Here is a 23,612-nt window from a genome sequence, read left to right as displayed (position 1 = left end):
TTCAGCAGTATTATTTATAGCATAATCTCTAATGGAATTGAATCCTGTCATAGAAGCTGCTTTTCAGTTTATAAAGATAACCAAAAAGCACAGCTGGACAGGTTGTTTGAAAATTCATTTTTATAATCTTTTTCCCAGCTGAGACTTTGGGGGTCAGGTTTTTGCCAGAAGCAAACTTCCAGGGGCTGTCATTAAACACCCGAAGAGTAAGATTTCTAATGGCAACATTGACACCATGTCTAATGATTTCTCAGCTTCCAGGCGCTGCTGTAATAAAGGCAGCTTCCATTTTTAGATTCCTGGGACATATTTTATGTCCATTGGAGGCGAAGGAGGGGAGGGAGGCCACTGGCATACCTCATGTTCTCAGACAAAATGTTAAACAGTGTAGCTCTCTAGTTATTCAGCTTAGAATGATTTCCATCTAAGAAAATAAACATGTAAAAATCTGAAAGAAAAAAAGTCCCAATTATCAAATAATGCTATTAGGCTTTGTAGTCTAATTCTAGAGAGTAGGAGACTCTGAAAAAGTTTTTAAACGTGGAAGGGTAAAAACAAGTCATGCTCTCCTGTTCACTAAGGAATTGACCAAGATGGCCGAAAGAAAGAAGAACTCGGCACACAGAAGCATCAAGCGCAACATTAACAGTTAGCTCATCTCAGTGCCATCCCCCAGGCTTGCTCTCCTGTTGGTGTCAAATGACAAGGGCCTAATTACATTGTCATGATAAGGACAAGCTGACACTTGGAAGCTCTGGTCCTGCTTATCTGTTCAAAAGCTTTTGTAGAGCAAGTAGACAGGAGAAGGGAACTTGGGAAAGTCTTTCTTTTTTACAAGAGGCAAGGAGGAAAGGTTTCCAAATGAAAGGACTATTGCTGGACATGTTGAGACTTTGCTTGATCTGAGTAAGTAAGTTGGCTCATTACTTCTCATCTCCATCATCTCTCAGCTTGGCAAAAATTGTCTGAAACTCTTAAGAAGTCTTTTAGCTCAGAGGTGAATGTGTTCCATTTGGCTTGCCACTGATGCATTGCATGCTTGGATGGGAATATATTTTTAGATCTCAGTAAATAAAACAAATCACCAGGAGGGGACTTAGTTGGGATTGTTTCTCAAAACAAATCTGGCCAGTTTCAGCTTCTAAGTACATCTCATTAGCTGACATCTCTTAGCTTAAAACTGCTCTTGCTTTCATACAGACAGGACATGTGAATCCAACTTAATTAGCCAATAATGCACCAACAAATGAGGTGCATTGAGTGTTTTCCAAGCCAAAAATAAAATCCAGAGGCTCAAAATATTAGGCTGTAGTAATAGGCACCCACAATTCTCAGGAGGATTAGTTAACGAACAGAGTGCACCAAGTGCAAACACGCAACGATGGCATCCAGTAAACACAGGTGGAAAGTACAGCTCCTTGCATAATGACTCATTAACTCACACCTGCACTTTCTTGAACCAAATAACTCATCATTTCAATATTCAAACAACCTTTTGCATGTAACTTGAGTAGTGGACAAATTTATCCCTCCTTTCTTCACTGGAAATGTTTTCAGTCATTATTTAACATCTCCTCATGGTGCCAGAAGGCAGAGGGAAAAAACAGAAGGTTCTTTCTTTCTCAAGAACCCATATTCTGCCCAGGCATGTAGAAACTTGTCAGAAGACAGATGGCACAAACAGTTAACGTGTAGGTGAAGTTCTGAGAAAGAGGAGTTGAAGATAATTCCCAGCTTCCTATATCAACTGGACCAATGGTTCGTTTCACCAAAATGGGGAATCTAAGTGAATGAATACTTGTAGTAGAAAGGAGGCACAAACATTAGTTCACTCAAGGACCTTCTGGCTTCTGCACATTGTGGAACCTCCACATGGAAAAGTATAGTGGGCAATTGGACATGGACATCTGGGGAGAGGTTACTGATTAGAGATATGGGTGATACTGCTCTAAATGTGTTTGCCCACTTCAAGGAAATGAAAACTGCAAAGAGACAAGGGCGAGGCAGTCAGCCTGACTAACACCAACATTTGAGGTGCAACACCAGTGATCTAAGCAAAACAGCATTTTTTTTTCTTCTCCAGACCTCAAGTTCATTTACATAAATACCCACTACTACATTATGAAGGAGATTTTTGTTTTCAAGGGAAGTTTCTAAACCTTGCAACATAGATATGAAGCAACTCCTACATGCGTGCCTACACTGCGTTGTAGAAACCAGAAATACGATCATAGATCCGTCCGGTTTTCTGTATTGATGTGCTTAAATTCCACAGACTCATGAGGAATCTGCCAACTGTGGAGTTGCCAAATATGGTGAGCTAGACAGTAATTGTATTCTTTGGAATCTTGGAATCTTTCGTATTCCCTGAAGGAGTTTTCCATTTCGTTAAATCTTTGACTTCTCAGTTCCAGGTTCACGTTCAGCGGTGGCGGTAGGAAACCTGTCAGAAATGTCTCTCTTTACTAGATCAAAAATAAATAAAAGTGTGGCATGGAAAAATAACCCATCAACTTTAAAACCCCTCAGAATACTGTCTGAGAGCAAGACACATTTTTTTTCTTTCTCACTCTCTCTCTTTCTGTGTTCTGATGATATAATCAATATTTCCTGTCCAAAAATGCAATATTCACCAGTCTTAGAAACCCCTCAAGTCTACACTTAACGTCAAAGAGAATCATGCTCCATGTGACAGACATTTATTTTTCAGCATCTGTATCTGAAGGCTTCATCAACTTTTAATGAGAAAAGAACTACTGAATAATCTTATCAGAAGCAGAGACTGTGGGTGACAATAGGTTTGGATCAGAAAATTTAAATATTAAAAGAAAATGGACGCTGCCACTCATAAATCCAGATAAACATCTATTTGTACGTGAGGATCAAAAACTAATTTCTCCTGCATTCTCTTTTCTAAGAAGATAAATATTTCCAGAAATAGAAAGTCGTTCCTTTGGCAAACCTGCATTTGAGCGCCGTATGTCTGCTGGGCACTTTTATGGGGTTGAGGGCAGCACAAAGAGGGAGGTGGCAGACCCAGCCGTTGAGGAGCTGTAGGTCAAGAGGGAGATTCTGGGTAATCTAGTTGAAAGGAAATCAACACCAACGTGAGGCTGTAATTCTTCACTCCTGTTTATGCAGACCTTGAAGCAAACGCGAACACTGAACCGTTCAGGTCACAGACACTTAAAACTGGAAGGTGCTTACAGGTCATCTGGAGCAGTGTTTGCCAGAGTTTTTTGATCTTTATTGGCAAAAAATAAAATAAAATAGATTTATCCTGCACCAACTGCACACAAGTGTAGTTTTTTGCCCACAAGGGTACTTACGTATGTTCGAATACACAAAAATTCTAACTAAATATTATGGAGTTCTTATGTTTTCTTTTACCCTCAGCGTGGTTTCTTGTATACCCCAATTTGAAGAGCACTAATGCAGGTCATCTTCTTTAATTCATCGAGAAGAAAACTATAGACTGGGCAATGAATTTAATTTGTACAAATCATCCAGCTAGTTAATTTTCTGAACTATGACAGAGGGATCCCAGGTCTCCTGACTCCCAGGATAGGACATTTTTCCTTATATAATTTACAACCACATGTTGAACTTCGATCACGTAGGCACATGTTTATACATACACATATACAATATTTAGTAGCACTAATGCTCTCTGAGAGGATCCAGAAGTGGGAATCAAGGAGAACGGTGTAAACCAAATCAAGGAGAACTCTGGTAACCAAAAAGAGTTAATTGTCCTCTGAAAATTGATCTCTCTGCAAAGAATTTGCTTGCCAGCAGAATCATTATTTTTCCCAAAGAATTATGGACCTCCTCGTGCTGTTTCCTAAGTTTCTTTGCTTGCCAATTAATTTGAATTTCACTGTGTACATCTTTGTGGTTTCTCAAACAGCTCTTTTAGCTAGTGTCATAAAGTGTTGGTTGTAGTTCTTGCTCAATATTGCATAAATGAGTCCCTGCTGCCAGCCCTGGGGGACCTTGCCCACCATTGAAATCTCGCTGTGCGAACAGTGAAAGGCAATCTTGTATACACACATGAGTCAGAAACTCTTATTATTATTTTCTCTGGGCCACCTCTTGATTTCTTTCAGAGCTCCTTATTTATTTTAGGTCACAGATATTTTTGAGCAGGCTCCACTTTCTGCAGACCCAATGTACATACTTAGTTCCATTCATCATTGCAGCGGGACCCCATGAATACAACTTGAATTTAAGATCTTAGACATGTAACATAGGAGGTGCATTTAATGAGCACTTGTTTTTCCAGCAGAGACAGAAAAAGAATAATCAGATTTTACTTTTGTTGGGAAAGAAAATGAAGTAATATTTTGTCAGCAGACGATAGACATACTAGATGTTTTGTACTTCTAATTTTTATGAATACTAGGACTAAGAAAACAAAGATAAGTACTTTCGTACTTGTAATAGTATCACCGTTTTAAGCATAGAGTGTATTGGTTGTTTCTTCTGTTAAGTTTTGTATTTAGAAAAGTTGTAACTAATGAATTCAATGTGTATTTATTCCCTAACCTCTAATGGATTAAAACCCAAAGCGTGCTGTAAAATGCATGCTTTTCATACATGCCCTGCAGTCTCCTGCCTCTCTCCTCATGCTCACATTGAATTCCCAAACCCTGACTCTGCATCCCCAAATTCTTCTCATCTTTCAAGACACAAATGCCCCTGTGTCCTTTAGGAAAACTTTCCCCTCCTCTCCCCCACCTTCCCCAGCCCGAAATCACTCCCCATCAGGATTCCTATTTTCTTGTCACCTTCTACCTGCTGTTATGTGTCTTTGTGTACATGTTGTCTCTGTTAGGAAATAAAGCTGCTTGAGGTCTAGGACCAGATTTATTCATCCTGTGTTCCTCATCACCACAACTGGTGCTTTGTTTATTAAATGACCTCAGCCGATAAATAGCCTTTGAGTGGATGAATAGAAGATACCCAAGCTAACTTGCAGAAATCTGATACCTTAACTGTAATATTACTGAGTATTGTCTAAGTTTGGATTACTACCAGCAAGGAGCACATTTTCACCTCTTTTCCTTGATGCAAGAGTTAATGTGGAAGGGAAGGCAACAATGATTAAAGACGTAGAATATGCGAGACCCGTACTAGATGCTTCATGTTTCTTCCTCTAGAAAATTGTTAAATAGGAAATGTTGTTGTATTTTCCCATGGAATGAGCTTCTTTATTTCTTCTTTTCATGCCTTCTTCCTTTCATTTACTTCTAGGAATTATAGCAAAATCTTAGATTTACTGACTTATTAGTATTAAGTTTATAAAACATTTTAAGATCCATCCTATTACTTTATACTCAGCACAGACCTGCGAGACAGGTGGGTGCTCTCCAAATGAGAAAACCGAGTCTCAGCAACATCACCCATTTTATACCTTCAGCCACGGCCGGAGAATGGCTGCCTGGGAAGGAGGGAGACCTGGCAGGCATGGACCACGCTATTATTTTACGACTTTTAATTTTACTGACCAAATCTTTTTTTTTTTCATGTATTCTCTTTGGCTGTTTTTTTTTCATTTTTCTTTATTAAGATTTTAATTCTTTCTCTGGATTCATTTTTATGTCTCGTGTCTAGTTTCTTGAGGCAAGTAGTCCATTTCTTTTCTTTTTCTTTTTTCTTTTTTATCATTTATTTTCCTCCCCCCCCCCAATAGAATGCATGTAAGACTATAAACTTTCCTCAGAATAATCCTTTGGTTTTATCCCATTGGTTTTGATAAGGAATGTACTATACAACTATTGTTATTTATTTCTGCATAAGCTAAAATTTCAAATTTGATTTCCCCTTCAACTCCAATTTTATTTAGAAGAATACATTTAAGAATTCCTGATGGATACTTTTATGTATCTATCCTTTTTGTTAATTTCCAATATTATAACAATTGCGATCAAAGGATATGATTTGTTTCCTTTCTTTTTCTGGAAGGGGAAAGAATTTATTGAACTATTTGATAGTGAAATATATCATCAATTTTATCTCATGTAAGTAATTTCTTTCACATTCTAGTATGGCTGTGATTAAAAATAAATAATTTAAAAATAAAGAAAAAATTTTTAAGCTCCTCAAATGTCCTTGATAGATAATTGCCCCATGTAACTAAAATTACTTCATGGAATCTTCATGTTAATTCTGGAAAGTAACAAAAAGAAAAATGGAGAATAAAACACGAAAATGTAATTTTAAGGCATTTTTTTATAGTTAGCAAAAGACATTATAAAGCCAAGAAAAAAAGGAAACAAAAATTGCATTGTTCTTTTAGAGCTGTCTTCTAATTGTCCCAAGATGCTAAAGAGGCAAGAATAAGGCAACAGTCTCTTTGTAGGAACATACAAGGTAAAGACCAAGCCATAGCAAGGATGAGCTGATACTGAGTACCAAAGTGTGGGTCAGAGACTTGCTTCTCAAAGTGTCATCCTGGGACCAGCGGACTTGATATCCCCTGGTAGTATAATTGCAGAATCTTGGGCTCCACCTCAAACCCCCTGGAGCAGAATCAGCATTTTAACAGATTCCCAGGTGATTTGGACGTATATTAACATCCAGGAGGCATTGGGTAGATGCCAAAATCTCTCTTGCCCAATGCAGATTCTTGGGCCACAGTTGAGCTTCTAGATGGGGACAAGTGGCTTCTGACGTATGGGGAGGACAGAAGGATAAGCTGTAAATTAAGCACAACCTGGGAGTGACAAGAACAGGCAAGACAGACCCGTGAGAAACAGCGGTAAGAGAGATGAAAGGGTGGGTTCGTCTGAGGAGAGGCGCTTCTGGCGCTCTGACGCGGATGTCAGAATTCCCCATTTCCAACGTCCTTTGACCTGAAAGTTTGTGGTCCAAAGATTTACAACCATCCTTTTCTAAAACAGGAGACTTCCTGAGTTTATCTTGAAATCTCCTTGCTTACTTGAAAAAAATACTTTTGATTAGAAGGTGTGGTAATACGTTTTAGAATTTTACTTTGAAAGGGTTGTCTGTCTAAAATTGAAAAGATATTTGAATGTGTCTAAGTTTATCTTGTCTTTTTAAGAAAACTGAGCTGTCTCTATTCAAAATGTGTAAAGGTTTCATCTGGAACCAGTGTTATTTCCTTGTCTGAACTTGAAAAAAAAAAAAGACTAAATTGAGGTATTAATCCTAGTGAACTAACAAAATAATGTATGGGAAAATGACAAACCCACAGAATTGAAGGAAATCCAAAATTCCGCTTTATGAAAAGAATTCTTTCTACAACAGCTCTGGCAGATGGTCATTCAGCCCAAACATTTCATGTGATAGGGAACTTCTCACACAGCGAGGCAGCCTTCCACTGCAGCATAGCACTCATATTTTGGAAAGATCATGTGATCGGGAATCAGAAAACACATTCCGAGTCTGGGTCATGCCTCTTGAATAGCTCTAGGCCTACCTTACTCCTGTCCCCAAGCCTCTTGTTCCAATCTAGAGGCTCAGACTCATATCACTTTTTAAAAGTACCAATTCTAACCGCAGATCGGATTGAACTGGGCATGAGTCCATTCCTCTAGGACTTGATATGGGTCTCAGTCGCCACTGGTGTCCCCCACTGTCCCAGTTATTTATTTCTTTTTTGAGGAAGATCAGCCCTGAACTAACATCTGCTGCCAATCCTCCTCTTTTTGCTGAGGAAGACTGGCTCTGAGCTAACATCCATGCCCATCTTCCTCTGCTTCATACGTGGGACGCCTACCACAGCATAGCTTGCCAAGCTGTGCCTTGTCCACACCTGGGATCTGAACTGGCGAACCCCGGGCTGCCAGGAAGCAGAACGTGCACACTTAACTGCTGCGCCACTGGGCTGGCCGCCCCACTGTCTCAGTTATAATGGGAGGATATAATTGGATCTTATTTCCAGATGACAAACCTCCAGTGGTTTCAGAGAACCATCAAAGTTAGAATGACAAGGGACTCACAAGAGAGTACTGGTCAGGATTCAGTCAGGAAAAGAGGAACTGGTTGGTTACTGACAGAGTTTAATGCAGGAAATTGGGAAAACAGGTGATGGAGAGCCAAAAAAATAAAATGGGGCACTGAGGCAACACTGAGGTAGTAATTGCAGGAAGCAGCGTGAGCCCTCGGAGTGGAGGAGCAAAATGAAGAGACTCTGGAAGCTCCTAAGAGGGAACCGCTGAGCTGGGACCCAGACCTCTGAGGACACTCCCTGGCCGCCGTTACTTCCTCTGAGGGCGTCCCATGAGGCTGGTCTGGAAGTGAAGGAAGAAACAAAAACGGAGAGCAAGGCTGGAACCAACTGCCGAAGCTATGGTGCAGAATCATCGCTGAGATGCCGCTGACAGGAACAGCCAGTAGACAGGAAGGAGCAAAACGTCCCCTCCCCCACTGTGTCCCAGCTTCCTCTGGGGCTTTGTATGGGGCTCTGGCAAAGCAAGATGTGGTCTTGCAGAACCCCAGACCCAGGATCGCAGAATGAGCCCAGGAGGGTGGGTTTGGAGCTGAGACACTAGTTTGCTGACTGGCGTCAAGAACTTTCGGTCCCCCTCCCTTCTATATGCCTGAGAACCTAAGATCCAGAGCATGTAGGAGGGTTTTCTGGGGCCCCACATAATAGTGGTACAACCAGTGCCAGCAAGCAGAGGTGTGTAAAGATATAATGACAATGAAAATGTAATTGTTTTTATGAGGTAGAAAACTGTCAACTCTGAATCTGTTTAGATGGCAGAGTATTATGTAGGTAATAGTAGATGTGTTTAGATGAGACATTTTCAAAACGTATTTTGGCTTATAAAAGTCATCCTAATTATGGTAATTTGTGTGAGTTAATTAATTCCGAAGCTATGGAATTATGATTTTGTGTGCTAACACTAGGGTCAGATCAACTTGGTTGCTTTCTTTTAATTACAAACTAAGCCTCAGGTCATGTAGGCACACTCTTCATTGTTTGTTGCTTGTGTGACATATCTGTTCACAAAACTCATGAAGAATTAGCAGAAACATTGCCTGTTAGTGTGCTAACGGAAAACCAATGGAGCTACCGGGCAAATATCCGCAAAACAGCAAGTGCAGCCATTTTCTTCATCAAATTTCTATTTCCCTGGGACATCAGGCATGATGTTTTTTAGATGGCTTAAGATCACCTGAAAACATTCACGGAGGGCCTACTACAGGCAGGAAAGCCCGACAAGTCCTTGGAGTTTTGAATCTTAGCTCTGCCACTGTCAAGGTGACCTTGAGTAAATTTCTTTAGTTTCTTATTTGTTGCATGAGGATAGGAATGTTTATTTATTTATTCGACAAATACTCACTGAGGCCTACCGTGTACCTGGCATTGATCTGAGGATTAGGGACCAATGAATCACTCCGCCCTCAGTGAGCTTCCATTGCCATGCCGGAAGGCAGAAAATAAACACATAATTACATAAAATGTTAAGTGACAGTAAATAATATGAAAAAAATAAAGATAGGCGAATAGAGAATGATGAGAGGGATCGTTTTTATAGAGTGCATAGAGAAGGCCTGTCCAATAATGTAACATCTTAAGGGAAGGAGAGAGCCATGCGGATATCTGAAGAAGAGCTTTCCCAACAGTGGGAACCAGAAGTGCAAGGGCCCTGTGGTGGAACACGCCTATGGAGGATAGTGTGGGGCAAGCAGGGAGTATGGCAGGAGACAAGGTTAAAGAGCTGTGGGAAGGGGAGAAGCGAGCAGGACCGGATCCTGCGGGGCCTTGTAGCCATGGGAATCCATTACAAAGTATGGAGCAGAGGACTGACACGATCTGAATTCTCTTAAAAGAATCACTATTGGTGGGTGGAAGATAGACTGTGGGGAGTCAACAGTGGAGACAGGGGAGCCCGTTAGGAAGCTATTGCTGTAATCCAGGCGAAAAATGATGGTAGCTTGGAAAAGGGTATTAGGGGTGGAGGTGCTGGGAAGTGGTTGGGTTGGGGGTAAGTTTCAAAAGACAAGCCAACAAAAACACTGATATACAGAAAGAGGAGCAGTAAAGGGTGATCCCAAAATTTTGGCCTGAGCAGCAGGGAGAATGGAGATTCTATTCCTGAGAAGGGGGAGACATTGGGAGGGGCTGGGTTGTTGTGAGATAATAAATCAATGCCATAAATAAGATGATGTAAGTAAAACTTGTGCATTCTTGGCCCACAGTACGCATTTGGCCAATCTTAGCTCCCTTCCCTATCTTTAATAAGACTTCTTCGTTACCTCTTCTTGTTCTCAGAATGTGCTCCCCACACCCTCGTCCCCTTCTTGCTCACTGCTCCTCTGCAGATCAATATAGAGTCCAAACGTTTCCACAACGGTGGGAGGTCAGCTAAACCTCACTCAGAAAAACCTCCGACTTCAGAATCAGCAGAGATACACGAAGCACATTTTTTAATAAAGAAAGAAAAATATTTGATACCAAAACGACATGCAAGGCAGTGCTCCCGTGCCTCTAAGTGCTTGAAGCGCTTCAGCACCATTGAAGGTTCCCTGGTACGGGGTGTTTTTTAATAGAAATTCTGTGAAGAGTGAAATATAATATTTTATATGCATTTTTTCTTAAAATTTCTGAAGACAGGCTAAGAAACTAAAAAGTTACCCAAAACATCTATAGAAATGCTGACTGCATATATATTTCTTGGCAAAATTTCCTGGTTGTTTTCATTCTTTCGCCTAAAATTTCGAAGCATACTCTGTAAAGGAAATAAGTAACGTAAATGTCTGTGCACTTGTATTAGGAAAACGTGTCTTAGCAATATTTTATCCAAACCAGCCGAAAAAATAACCAACATATAATAGAATCATGCAGTCTACATATGAAAAATATGCTTGGTTCTTTAAAACGCTTTATTGAAGATTCATTTGAAATGTCAGTATTCAGTTCACGTATCTCTACACTCTTAAGAATCATCAGCATTTAATTTATGAGTGTTTTTAGTTGGAAAGATTCTGCTGCTTAAAATTCAATTCAATCCCCTTGGTTTGAGTTGAGGAATACTTACGTCTTGTGTTTTTCCCAAAGCCCTACTCTATGCCCAATTTCCCATAATTAATCAAATCTTTAATCCAAAGTAGAATGCAACCCCACCACTTCCCCACCCCAGTTCAGGGGCAATTGCACAGAGAATAACAGAGCTCAGGGACAAATAACTCATTTTACCTGTGGTTGCTGCTCCTCTGTCCCCAGGCTGCATCTATGTGTGGCCTCACGTGGCATTTAAAGCTGGGTATAATGATGGTTTAAGAAATAAATCCTGCAGCCAGCCAAGAAGCAGCTGAGGGCCCACTGCAGGTAGGAAGCCCACAAGAGCAGACCAGCTTACCTGCAAGGAATGTGTGCCTCGGATGTGTTCGTTAGATTATTCAACAGCAGAAAGAAAAAGCCCCCAGCTTTGCCAAGGAGGCCTGAGGCAAACAAGGACCTTTCTCTCTCATTTGGCAAGTAGGAGCCTTGGCGGAGGCAACAAGACCTTGTAGATGTCTTAGGTTTATGGCTCATGGTTTTTAATGCTAAATTATGGTATGGCAGGAACTTCTTCAGGCTCCTCAAGGTACACAGTGGAAAGAGACTGTCTGAGCGTGTAGGCCAGCGTTTAGTATAAAATGCAGCAACGTCGTCTGCAGTGGTACGAGAAACCCAGAGCTGACTGTACAGTCTTTTGCTCTCCTCTTTCCAAGTATGACTTTCCTAACTCGTGACCAGCGAATCCTTTATCCCCTGGAAGAATCTGCTTCTTAATGCTTTCCTTTAGGTTTAATCCTACAAGACCCGCATTTAAAGCAAGTGACAAGGTATACCCAGGTTTTATTATCTTGGCAATTATTAGCGGATTTTTTTTTTAAAGATTGGTACCTGGGCTAACAAACGTTGCCAATCTTCCTTTTTTTTTTTTCTGCTTTATCTCCCCAAACCCCCCAGTACATAGCTGTATATCTTAGCTGCAGGTCCTTCTAGTTGTGGGATGTGGGATGCCACCTCAACGTTGCCTGACGAGCGGTGCCATGTCCGCACCAGGATCCGAACCCTGGGCCACCGCAGCAGAGCGTGTGAACTTAACCACTCGGCCACGGAGCCGGCCCCTATTAGCGGTTTTAACTCTGCTGACACCAAGTCCATTTTTTGCTAGGATAGCCCTACCCTTTGACTTTAATGGGAAAGAAGCCTGGTTTTGACCGGTGTGTTTTTGAATTTCAGGGATAGTCGCTGTTCTCTTCTGTGGAGTCACACAGGCACATTATACCTACAACAACCTGTCGTTGGATTCCAAAATGAGGACTAAACAGGTAACAGAAAGAACTCACTGCAGGCTTGGTCTCTTCTCTCAGTGTAATGTTTATGTAGCAATTCTGGTGGTGCACTCAGAAAGAATTTCGTTAGTAAAGGAAGAAAGTAAGCTTAAGGCTTCATTATAGATTGGATATTTATAGATTTTTTTTTTTCTTCAGGATAACCATTAACAATTCTCTTGGTAAGCAAAAATATAGTTATAATAGTCTCTCCCTCCTGAGAAATGTGGAACATAGACTACCGGTCTTGAAGATGAAAGGTCCACAGTCGGTAATAGTTCACAGTCAGTTACATCTGAAAGCATTATAAGGCATGTAAGATTGGGTAGCTATATAGAGAGAAGGAAATGAAGAAGAATAGAAAGTAGTGTTTGGTCTTTAATTGGGTGCTTTCGCTTCCAAGTAAACTCAGCTGCCAGTTGTCACACAAGCAGAGGGTATCTCCCATATGCCAAGAACACAGCTGTTTGCACATTTGCACATGTACACATAGATTCCTTCCACAAACATTTGCTGCACAGCCACTCTGTGCCAAGCACTGTGCTAGGTACTAGGAATAAAAGGACAGATAGTATATGACCTTGTCTTCAAGAAGGTCATTATCAAGTCTGTGGATGAGGATAAAGATGTGTTATGAACAATTCATTATCCACAGTGTGATAAGTACTGTGATGGAAATAGCTGTAAAGGTTGTTTGGGGAGAATTCAATAGGGCATCCTTCCATAGTTGGGATTGGAAGGTAAAGAGAAAATTTCCAGAGATGGTAGCCCAATCTGGAGCTTGAAACATGGATAGAAGTTAATTAGGTAAAGATGTGGGGTCTAGTGGGGGATGGGAAGGTAGCAGGGAGGGCATTCGAGGCCAGGGGTGCAGCATGACAAAAGCTCTGAAGCAGGTAAACTGTTCTGGGTGGTTAGTGAATGGGCCAAAGCTAAAGCTAGTGGGATGCAGTAAGGGATGCGACCACAGATAAGCCAGAGAGCAGCTTATGAAGGGACTTCCACATCTTGTGAAGGAGTTTAGACTTTATCCTCAAGGTAATAGGGAGTGGCTTAAACAACAGAATGTATGGTCTCCCAGGTCTAGAGGCTAGAAGTCTGAGATGAAGGGGTCACCAGGATTCGTTCCTTCTGAGGCTCTGAGGGAGAATCTTTTCTCTTCCTCTTCTTAGCTTCTGGTGGTTGTCCAGCAATTCCTGGTGTCCTTTGGCTTGTAGACACACCATCCTAATCTCTGTCTTCATGTTCACATGGCTTTCTCCCTGTGAGTGTGCCTGTCTCCAAATTTCTCCTTTTTATAAGGATACCAGTCATATTAAATTAGAAAACTACTCTACTCCAGTATGACCTCATCTCAACTAATTACATTTTCAATAACCCTATTTCCAAATAAGGTCTCATTCTGAGGTACTGGGGGGTACCTCATGTTTCAGCATATGAATTTGGTGGGGTACAATTCAGCCCATAACAGAAGTCACTGAAGTGGCTTAGGCAGAGTAATTTTAGGATAATTGGAGTTTCATTTTAGAAATATCACTCCGCAAGACAAGAGGAGCATGGATCAAATGGTACTTGTATCAGTTAGCTTTTGCTGTGTAACAAACAACCACACAACCCTGGTGGAATCCAATAATAAACATTCATTTATCACACATCTGCAGTGTTCAACACTTTTGAGCTAGGTCGATCTGGGTGGCTCTGATGTCTCAACTGGGCTGACTCACATGTCTGTGAGTTTGCTGAGCTCTATTCAAGGGTAGGCTTGACTGGACGACCTTAGCCAGTCCCATGTGTCTGTCATTCATCTTCTGGCAGAAGAACAAGGCCCAGTGTGCACGTGCATTTCTAGCATCTGCTTGTATCATATTTCCCAAACATCCTATTAGCCAAAGAATATCACGTGGCAGAGACCAAGGTCAAGTTGCTGAGTGGGTCACCAGAACACAGTGGGAGAGCACTGCAAAGTTATATGGGAAGGATCATGGATGCAGAGAATGATGAAGACTTGGACCAAATGATTGTAATCTACCCCCAGATGCAAATGGAGGTAGAGAGGCTCCTACAATACACCGAATGATGCTGAGGACATCTGATGTGATATTGGGGCAGAAGGAGTGGAGAAAACCAAAGCGACATCTAAGCAAAACCTGTAATTGGCCAGGAATTTCCTAAAGATTTTGAAGACTTAGCTTAAAGCTCTCCAAAACAGCTATTGTTTTCATCCTTCTCTGTTTGTCCCAAGATGAGCTAGACCTAAACCTACTGCCCACCTACTTAGGGACTCTGCAACGTCACCCTTTCCCTCTGCCCTCAGAGGAATCACAAGACGCAATCACGGAAATTTTAAGGATCCCCCCAGATTTAAAAAAATGAACAAAAAAAGCTGATACCAATACCTAGAAACCTCCAATGCATAGTCTTCTGGGATCCTTTTAATTATGGAGAACACTAGCATTCTCTAGGTTTTAAAGGGAAATATCTTGAGCTAGTTTTTCCTGACCTCGTCTGGTTCTCCGAGCATTTATATTCTGGGAAGCTGAACTCTGTTTAGGGACTTGCACTTTTAGTCATGCCATCTAGACTGCTCAGCAGAACTTCAAAGATAACTCATCTCATGGCGTGACAGGCGCTCAGCACCTCAGGGAGACAAAGCCAAAATCAGTGCCCCACAGCCTCTGTTCTCCTCCAAATGGCTTGATGAGCATTCCCTGACGGGCTGCCAGCATCCTTTTTACAGTAGTCTCCTTTAAGGAAGGAGATTTTTACACGTTCATTCTGTAACATCCAGATAATTGCATCCCTTCATCTTTGTTCCCCCCGTTGCCTTCTCTCCTTGGTGCCTGGTTCATAGCAGGGGCTTAAAGAACGCTAATTCCCTCCCCTTCTCGTACCTTTCCTTGCTTCTTTTCTTTCAGGGTCTATCATTTTCCATTTATTTTTTATCTCATAATATATGCACATGTAGCATGTGTACATGTTTATACATGCATGCATATATGTGTGCACATATGCACACACATTCCCCACTCCAGCGTGTAGGGTCAGAGGTCACCACTTTGAAGCAAATGAGATCAAGCCCTTTAATTGACTCCACAGGTCGGAGATCCTTGGCCCCACCTGCACCACCATGGCAAACAAAGTTCAAACTCCACATGGGAAACCCATTACAAACTGTAAAGAAAAGATGAGGCAGGGCTAGAGGTTGCCGCTATTCCCTCTCTGGGAAAAGTTTGGACAGCATCATCTGATGACACAGCATTGCTGAACGCCTGTCTTCCTCTGCATCTCCTTGGTTGTGTTCACTGTCAACAGGAGAAGTAGCAGCTACACAACCTCTTTGCCTCTGTCCCCAGGACCATTTAGTGGGAATAAAGAAAGTCAACTAGTGAAGTTTAGGAAAATCCATGAAAATCAACTTAGTGTTATAAAATCCAAAGGTGATATGATTTATAAAGGAGTTTTATTCATGAACTGTGCCTATGCCAGCTAATCAAATAACTACATCTGAATGCAAAGACCTTTGAGACTTCTATATCCTTCATAACTTCGAGAGTGAGTGCCTTTTTGAAATTGCATTTTCACTTTAAAATATATTATGCAACTCATAATGACCATCCAGATGTAGGTGAATTGATTTTCACTCCAACCCATTAGAAACATGTAGCATCACTACGTGTTAGGCACAAAGCAGCATTACAGAGACAGCCTGGAGCTGTGACCCACCATGAGGAACGTTGTGATGGCAGAGCCCTCTACTGAAGAGAATACGAATGTACGCAGCAATCCCTTCCCTGGATCAGCCGTTTGCTTGCTTTAGGGTGTGTGCCTCTAGCCCTAGAGACAAACAGAAGCTGGAAGCCCTGACTGTTGCCCCAGACACTAAGGATTGCTAGAGATACTCGCGAGGGACCTCAGCACACAGCAGTCTGTGAGCCTAGAGGTCTCATGCCGAACGATCCAGAGACTGCATGCAGACCCCATGACCCCACTGACACAAGTCCCAGCCTGCCTCCCAAGCCCTGCTCCCTGCTGCCCTCACCCCTAGGCAGGCCTTGGGAGCTGGTAATCTGGGCCAGACTCCAGGGTGTTTCCCTCAGCTGTCTTTACCTTGCTTGAAGCTGACTTCCAAAACCATGTACTTCCATACCATCCCTTTTAACTAGAATTTCTCCTTCCCTTCCTGCAGTTCCCACCCAAAAACTCCTTCCAACAGATACACATGGCATATAATATTAATTTAAATAATTAACATTTATTATGCGTTAACATGTACAAAGTACTTATCTCGTTTACTTTCTGCTTACTTTCCTCCTGAGAGGCAAGTCTTCTTCCAGCACTGATTACCTTCATTCATCAACTAATATTTTTTGAGAGCCTGCTTTGTGCCAGCCACTGTTCAAGGTGCTGGGATACAAGAGGGAACAAAAACCAATTTCTAGGAGAGGTGCTTTATAGCAATCAAAATCAATAAGCTGAATATATAGTGAGCTTATGGTAAGTCCTAAGGCCAGTAATAAAGCAGGAAAGGGAGCTAGGAGTATGTGTATGGGAAGGCAAGTTCACAGTTTTAGATCGGGTGGCCAGGGAAGGCTCAATAAGAAAGTGATACGTGAAAGAAGTGAGAGAGGGGGCTGTGCGGGCACTTGGGGCAGAGCTGTCCAGAAACTGGGAACAACAGATACAGTGGCCCCCTGGGGCAGGGTCACCAGGGTGGGTGAGGCGGAGTGGCCTAGAGGAGAGTAGGAGAGACAATATCAGAGGAGTGACAAAAGAGGGGTCATGGAGAGCCTGAACAAGGTGGAAAAACACTGAAGGCTTTTAAATACAGGCATGGCATGATTGACTTAAATTTTCCAAAAATGGAGGAGCCATTCATTAGCTGGAGAAGACTGCAAGATTGCAGGTTCCGGGGACCATCAGGAACCGAGTCTTGACTTGTTACATCTGGGATGTGTATTAGTCAATAATGTGGAACTGTTGAGTAGCCAGTTGGGCATAAAGACTTCTGGAGTTCAGGAGAGAGGTGTAGGCTGGAATTAAAATTCTGGGAGGTATCAGCATAGAGATGATATTGAAAACATGAGACTGGACAAGATCTCTAAGGCAGTAATGGAAGAGAGATCCAAAAACCAAAGCAGAATGGGAGGTAGTAGCCAATAGGGAGAAGAAAAACCAAGAATGTATGGTGCCCTGGAAGTCAAATGAAGAAGGAGCATGATGACTTATGCCGAATACTGCTGAGGAGTCAAGTAAGAGGAAGAGCATGAACATCATTGATGACACTGGTAAGAACCGTATTGGTGGAGTGCCAGGGTAAAGACCTGATTATAATGGGTTCAAGAGAGAATGGAAGGAAAGGAATAGGGAACTGTGTGTATAGACAAGTCTTTCAAAGGCGTTTTGCTATAAATGGGGAGCAAAAAAATGAGATGATAGCTGGAGGGAGATGTGAGGCCAAAGAAAAACTTTTTATTTTTAAGGTGGGAGAAATAACAGTACTCTTTTATGTTGATTCAGGGAATAATACGAAAAAAAGAAAAACAAGACCGTGTGTTAGAGGGTTTGCCAAGGCTTCTAAGCGGCAGAGGCAAATGTTGAACTTAGGTTTTTGGACTTTGTAGTTCAAATGATTTTGCCTTTTACTAAACATTCTTTCACTAATAGATGGTATAGTAGCAATTGTAGGGCTTAACATCATTTATTCAGTAAACTTGGCATGGATGGATGGATGAATGAATGAATGAATGAGTGTTTGGCTATCTTTATTATACTTTCAGCTAATTCAGATAATTAGTCATTTATCTTATATTTAATTCTATCATCTTTGAAAATCTGCCAATTTCACTGCATTTTAATTTTTTACTAAAATACAGCTTGATGCGGACATAGATATTTTCATGCATTTAATTTTGAAAAGCCAGATTCTTTGTCTAGCATTTTTGGGCAAACAATGACATTGTTATTACAGCACATTCTTTCCAGATGCTTATTTTATTTCCATTTCCCTCAGATGACATTTTGAGTGTTTATCACCATTGAGTGGAAGAGCAGCAATGCCAATCCAAATTTAAATTTCCGATAAAGAAAAATGACAATGGGAGCCAAATGATGTACTGTGCGTGACTTTGCTAGAAAATTCAAGAAAAAGATCTGAAAGGTGGGAGAGGCCGGATGATACGGTAGAAAAAACACTTGACTGAGAGACCAGAAAGCTGAGGTTTGCCCCTCGTCTCTATGACTAAGAGTGGGGCCTTGCATAATTAAACATCTGTGAGCACCACTTTTCTCATTTGTAAAATGAATGACCGAACAATATGACTGGGTTTTAAGGATTGTGCTCTAAACCTAATATTCTGTGATTTGACACAGAGCATAAGAAATGGATCTAGTTCCTTCTCCCAAACTAGGATTGGGCAGGGATGACTTGCTCACAGACTGCAATGCGTGGAGATGAGAGGAGGGATCAGAGTTTGCCATTGATCTGGAGGATAAATCATTGAGTAGAACATTTTAATAAATTGCCAAATCAAATCCAAAGATGAGGGGATCAGAAACAAAAGCCCTAGTTCATACTGGGGTGAAAAGTATGCGAGGTGGATGCTTCTTCCTGGAAAAACCCTCTGCTCCCAGGTGAGTGGTTGCAAGGCTTTGCTAAGACTGCCCGCATCCTTGGGGTGGAGAGTACAGAGCTTGCCTTGCTACCTCTCAGTCTCCGGGTCCAGCAGAAGGGCTTTCCAGCTTTTCGATTCAAGCACGGACTGAGTGTGGACTAAGTACCACATGGTTGCATGGCAGATGCCATATAGAAGTCGCGGAGACAAAGGCTTTAGGAGCTCCTAATATGGTAGGGGACACACACACAGGTGCACACACATGCACAAACAACGACCCCATGTGGCAAATGCTAACAAAGAAGGATGTTCAGTGTGTCATGGGAGCCAGAGGACTGAGTGGCTTTCTGGAGGCAAGGTGTTCATGGGAAGCTGATGGTGGGTTGGGTGTTTTAGAGTTGGGTGTAAGGATTATTAGGAGATTATCATGTAGATTTCATGGAGGATGAAAACAAAGAGAAAGGAGTCTGCAAAAGGATAAAATTCAGAAAGAGCTTGACAAGTCCCAGAAACAAACATGTAGTGCATTGTGCCTGGGGCCCAGGTAGCCTTGAGGAAGTAGGTAGGAGTGCGTTGGGGCTGCTGGTATAGGCTGGAGAGCAGGAAAGGGAGGAATGTGGGAGAGAACTGAGAATTAAAATGGAGAGGTGAGTTCAGGTGGGCCTTTTAGTATCTCACTGTGCTACATTTAGAAGAACTGTATCCTATAAGGCTAATAATTGCTTAAGGCTTTTAGGCATAGGGCTGATGATAATAATCAGATCTGCGCCCTGAAAAGATAATGAAGGTAGCATCACGGAGGAAATGACATCAATCCATGACACCAATCTCACTGCTGACCACACTTCCTTTTGATCAACTACTAACATATGTAACATTTAAATTTACCTTAACCTTCTGTGGCTCTATACTTTTGTCCTGATTAACCTCTTAGGATGTTGTGGTCTATATGAAAAGTTAGTGGAAATTTACCATTTGGTTTTGCCTTGAACTTAGGAGTTCATTAAATTCTTGTTGAATTTATAAATAAGTGAATGAATGAATGAGTTATGACCATTAACATTCCAAGATAAAAAATAGAGAGGGAAAACAATATATGCTAATTAATGGTTTATTTAATTCTGATATGATGCATTAATTTAACTGTAATGAGTTGAATGCATAAAGCAAATGTCTAGGGTAATCCTGAGATATTGAAAGAAAGATCCAGTACAATTCCATTACTTGTGTGAGTTTCCCGCAGTGTGCCCCTGCCTTATCGATTTGCATTACAGTGTTTTTTGATTATGGTTTTGTGCAATTTTTCTCCATCATTTTCAACAAAAGCAGGCACATTCCATCCCAGTTACCTGTTCCGAGGCACAGTGGAGAGAGAATGTCGTGGGTAACAATGCCCCTGGTTTCTGAGAAGTAAGATCAAAGATATCTTCATAAAGCATAGAATTGCCTTTTTTTTTTACTCTAATTACATTTCTTTTGTCAAGATTTCTACCACTTTTCTTCTTCCCTTCATTCAAAGTACCTTTAAAAATATCATTCTAGAAGGGTTGAATTTATAAATGATGGCAAAGCGTTTAAATTTCTCCTTAGCTAAGCTAGTGATTCTTTTCAATGAAACTCATTATATAGTATAAAGGACATTTAGTAGTTCAGCTAATAAGCGTTCTCTTTTAAATGCTAATGAGAGTGGAGCTCCCGCATCATGACAAGAACACCCTGTAATTTCAGTGCCCAGAAAGAATTATTGTCTGTGAAGCCCTAGTTAGAAAGCCTTACTCCACCACCACTGTACATTATAGTCGGGGCCACAAATGACCATTCAGCACCCTCACTAGTAGGTACCTCCTATATGCCAGGTACAGGGGCGCGGGGAGAAATAAAGCTAAGAAAGACATGAACTGTGCTTTCCCTTGAAAATTTTTCCTGTAAAATTTTTTCTCTGATAAAGCTATAATTGTACAATAACTTTGCGATCGAATCTTAGCTACTCTCTTAACCACACATCTATGTTTGTTTATCATAGTATATAATTGCAGTTGAAAATTTTGTCATAAAATCCAAGAAGTGCAGAGCAAGGTGGGACTATATAGATAAACTGGTAAGCCCAGAATTTTATGGGAGGAAACTGAAGCCCAAGGAAGCTTGATGGCTTAGAAGGGCAGAGTCAGTTCTCCAGCCCAGGGGCGACCTGGAAATACAGGAGCACTCAAGGGATATGCACTGAAGGCTAAAATACACAGTGCCCACCTCGAGAAACAACCTTTCGTGTATTAGTCATCTATCGCTGTGTAAGAAATTTTCCCAATATTTACAGCTTAAAACAACAAACTTTTATTATTTCACATAGTTTTTGAGGCATCCAAGTTCAGCAGCATCAGCTGAGCTGGATAATTCTGGCTCAGCATTTCTCACGAGGTTGCAGACAAGCTGTTGGCCAATGCTGGACTGTCTGAAACTTGGCTAGTCTTGGAGGATCCATTCCAAGATGGCTCACTCCCATGGCCATTGGCAGAAGGCCTCAGTTCTTCACTGGGTGTCTTCCATAGGGCTGCTTGGGTGTCCTCACGATTTGAAAGCTTACTTTCCCCCAGAGCAAGTGAAACCAGAGAGAGAAAGAGAAAGAGTGCAAGAAGAAAGCAGCAATGCCTTTATTAACTAGTCTCTGAAGTCACACGCTGTCGTTTCTGCCATCTTCTGTTTGTTAGAAGCCAGTCACTAGGACCAGTCCATACTCAACGGGAAGGGAATTAAGCTCCACCTCTTGAAAAGAGAAGTATAAAGAATTGTGGACATATTTTAAAACATTTTTAAAACTAAGCCTGATACCATTTTTGGAAGTGATTTTGTGATAATTGTTTCAATTTCTTATGTGGTTGAATATTTAGGTTTTCTACTTCTGTCAACTTTACTTTCCTAGTAAACCATCTATCCTCTCCAGATCTTCAAAAATTTTAGTAACAACAATTATTGAACACTATATTATGCCAGGCACTATAAATGTATGTTTCGTTTCAACTATCCCAATTAACATTCACCAAAAAACCCATGAGGTAAATACTATTCTTAGTCAGATTTTGCGAGCCTTAGAGAAGTTAAGAAGGTCACACAAAGAATAGAGTTGTAGATGATAATCTGTTATTATTTTTTAACGTCTTTTTCATGTATTTGATTACAGACCTTTCCTATAGAAGATATTGTGTATATATTTCCCTTTCTTTTAATTTATGAAACTGCATAATATATCAATCATTTTAAGAAGCAGCACTTGGGTGTATTTATTCAGTGCACTATTATTATCTCTGATCCCTCCCTTTCTCCTTTTGTCGCTGTCATTCTTCCTCCTCTCCCTGGGCTTCTCATCCTCCCTATCCCTCTAATGGAGGATCATGAACCCCAGTAGCCTTGCCCCGCTGCCGACCACCCTTCCCTTTGCCCTTCTCCTCTTGTCTCAGCTTTAACACTGACTGGAGAGGGGCTTAATATAACAAAGAAGAGCTTTTCTTTTGCCACCAAAGTGATGGTGGTATCTCTTCTTTCATCCTGTGCTCCTCTTTGTCTTGTGACAGATACTTTATTCCATTTTACCGTTGTTGGTTTTCTCTTTCTTCAGGATTCATCAAAGTTCCGTGTACATGTAAGAGTATTTGAGTATTGTTATTGCTGTTTTATTCTGATTCTTCATCACCATCAGAAAGAGTTTTGTATCAGAGTCACCTACCAGGACAATCTTTATCACTACCCCATAGGCAACATCCTTGCAACCCATGTTAATTCACCTTTGAATTGCTTACCAAGAAGATTCCAAAGTCTTCTCTTAAGTTTTGTCCTTCTCATCTTCCAAAACCCCAGGAAAGTATATCTACCTCACTCAGCATTCTCTAAAATTTATTTTTTTCTATTACATTTTCCCCAAAATAATGGCTTTGTATTCTTTTTCACTATGTGGAGCCTCAGCCCCTCAGAGAGATGGCACTGTCTCTCTCTCTCTCACTCTCGCTTTTGCTGTGTCTCACTCTCTTTTTTTCTATTTCTTTCACCTTCAGAAAACAAAAAATTACCATCGTTAATGTTTGACTATCACCATATCAATACATATGATCCATGTCCTTCTGTGTATGGGTCTGATTCAATGCATAATGGGAAAATTTATCTGAATAGGATTTCAAAGATCAGCTGCCCTGGTCCCTGCTTTGATGACATTCAAGACAGATGGGCGCTCATTATGACCTTCAAATTTCTAAAGATGGCAATGGCATAACCCCCTTGAACAGCCCATTACGGTTTTATCACCCTGCTTGATAGGTGCAGGTATGAAGGGCTTCAGTCTCATAATGGCATTTTGGGGTGATAAATGGAAATTACTGTAATTTTTCTACTCATTATAATTAAATTTTATTGATGCAGCACAGAAAACATCAAGGCTGAATATGTGTGCCAGAATCTGTGTTTGTTAAAGAATGTTGCCAGATTTAAGGGTGCCATTTTTTTGATGGTCTTGAAAGATGCAGAAAATGGATTTAATAAAACATTAAGTCTTTGTGCAATTCCTTCAGAAGAGAAATTGAATTGCTTCTGGAGGCACAGCTCAACCCAAAGAATCCCGTCAGTGGACATGTGACCTAGACCTCTGAATAAAGTACCTGAAAGGGAAATCTAATAAATGAGAATAACAGTTTGGTTTTAGGAAAGTCACTTAATACA

The 23,612-nt window shown here is 41.1% G+C and overlaps 1 protein-coding gene across 5 annotated transcripts in view; it reads left to right on the top strand.

Moving 5' to 3' along the window:
* The window catches only part of SLC9A9 (solute carrier family 9 member A9), a 511,594-nt gene that overhangs the window by 248,398 nt on the left and 239,584 nt on the right, over nucleotides 1–23,612 (top strand). For all 5 annotated transcript variants that reach the window (XR_011527598.1, XR_011527597.1, XM_008507627.2 and 2 more), the window contains exon 9: nucleotides 12,209–12,297. Coding sequence is in view for 3 of the 5 variants with exons in the window: in XM_008507627.2 (XP_008505849.1) it covers nucleotides 12,209–12,297 (89 nt within the window). In the remaining 2 variants the exon portion in view is untranslated. The remainder of the gene's footprint in view (nucleotides 1–12,208; nucleotides 12,298–23,612) is intronic.

The sequence above is a fragment of the Equus przewalskii genome, chromosome 15 (genome assembly GCF_037783145.1).
Source record: "Equus przewalskii isolate Varuska chromosome 15, EquPr2, whole genome shotgun sequence".
In the NCBI taxonomy this organism is placed as follows: domain Eukaryota; kingdom Metazoa; phylum Chordata; class Mammalia; order Perissodactyla; family Equidae; genus Equus; species Equus przewalskii.
The sequence above is the reverse complement of the archived record's forward strand: the minus strand, read 5'-3'. Positions and strand labels throughout refer to the sequence as shown.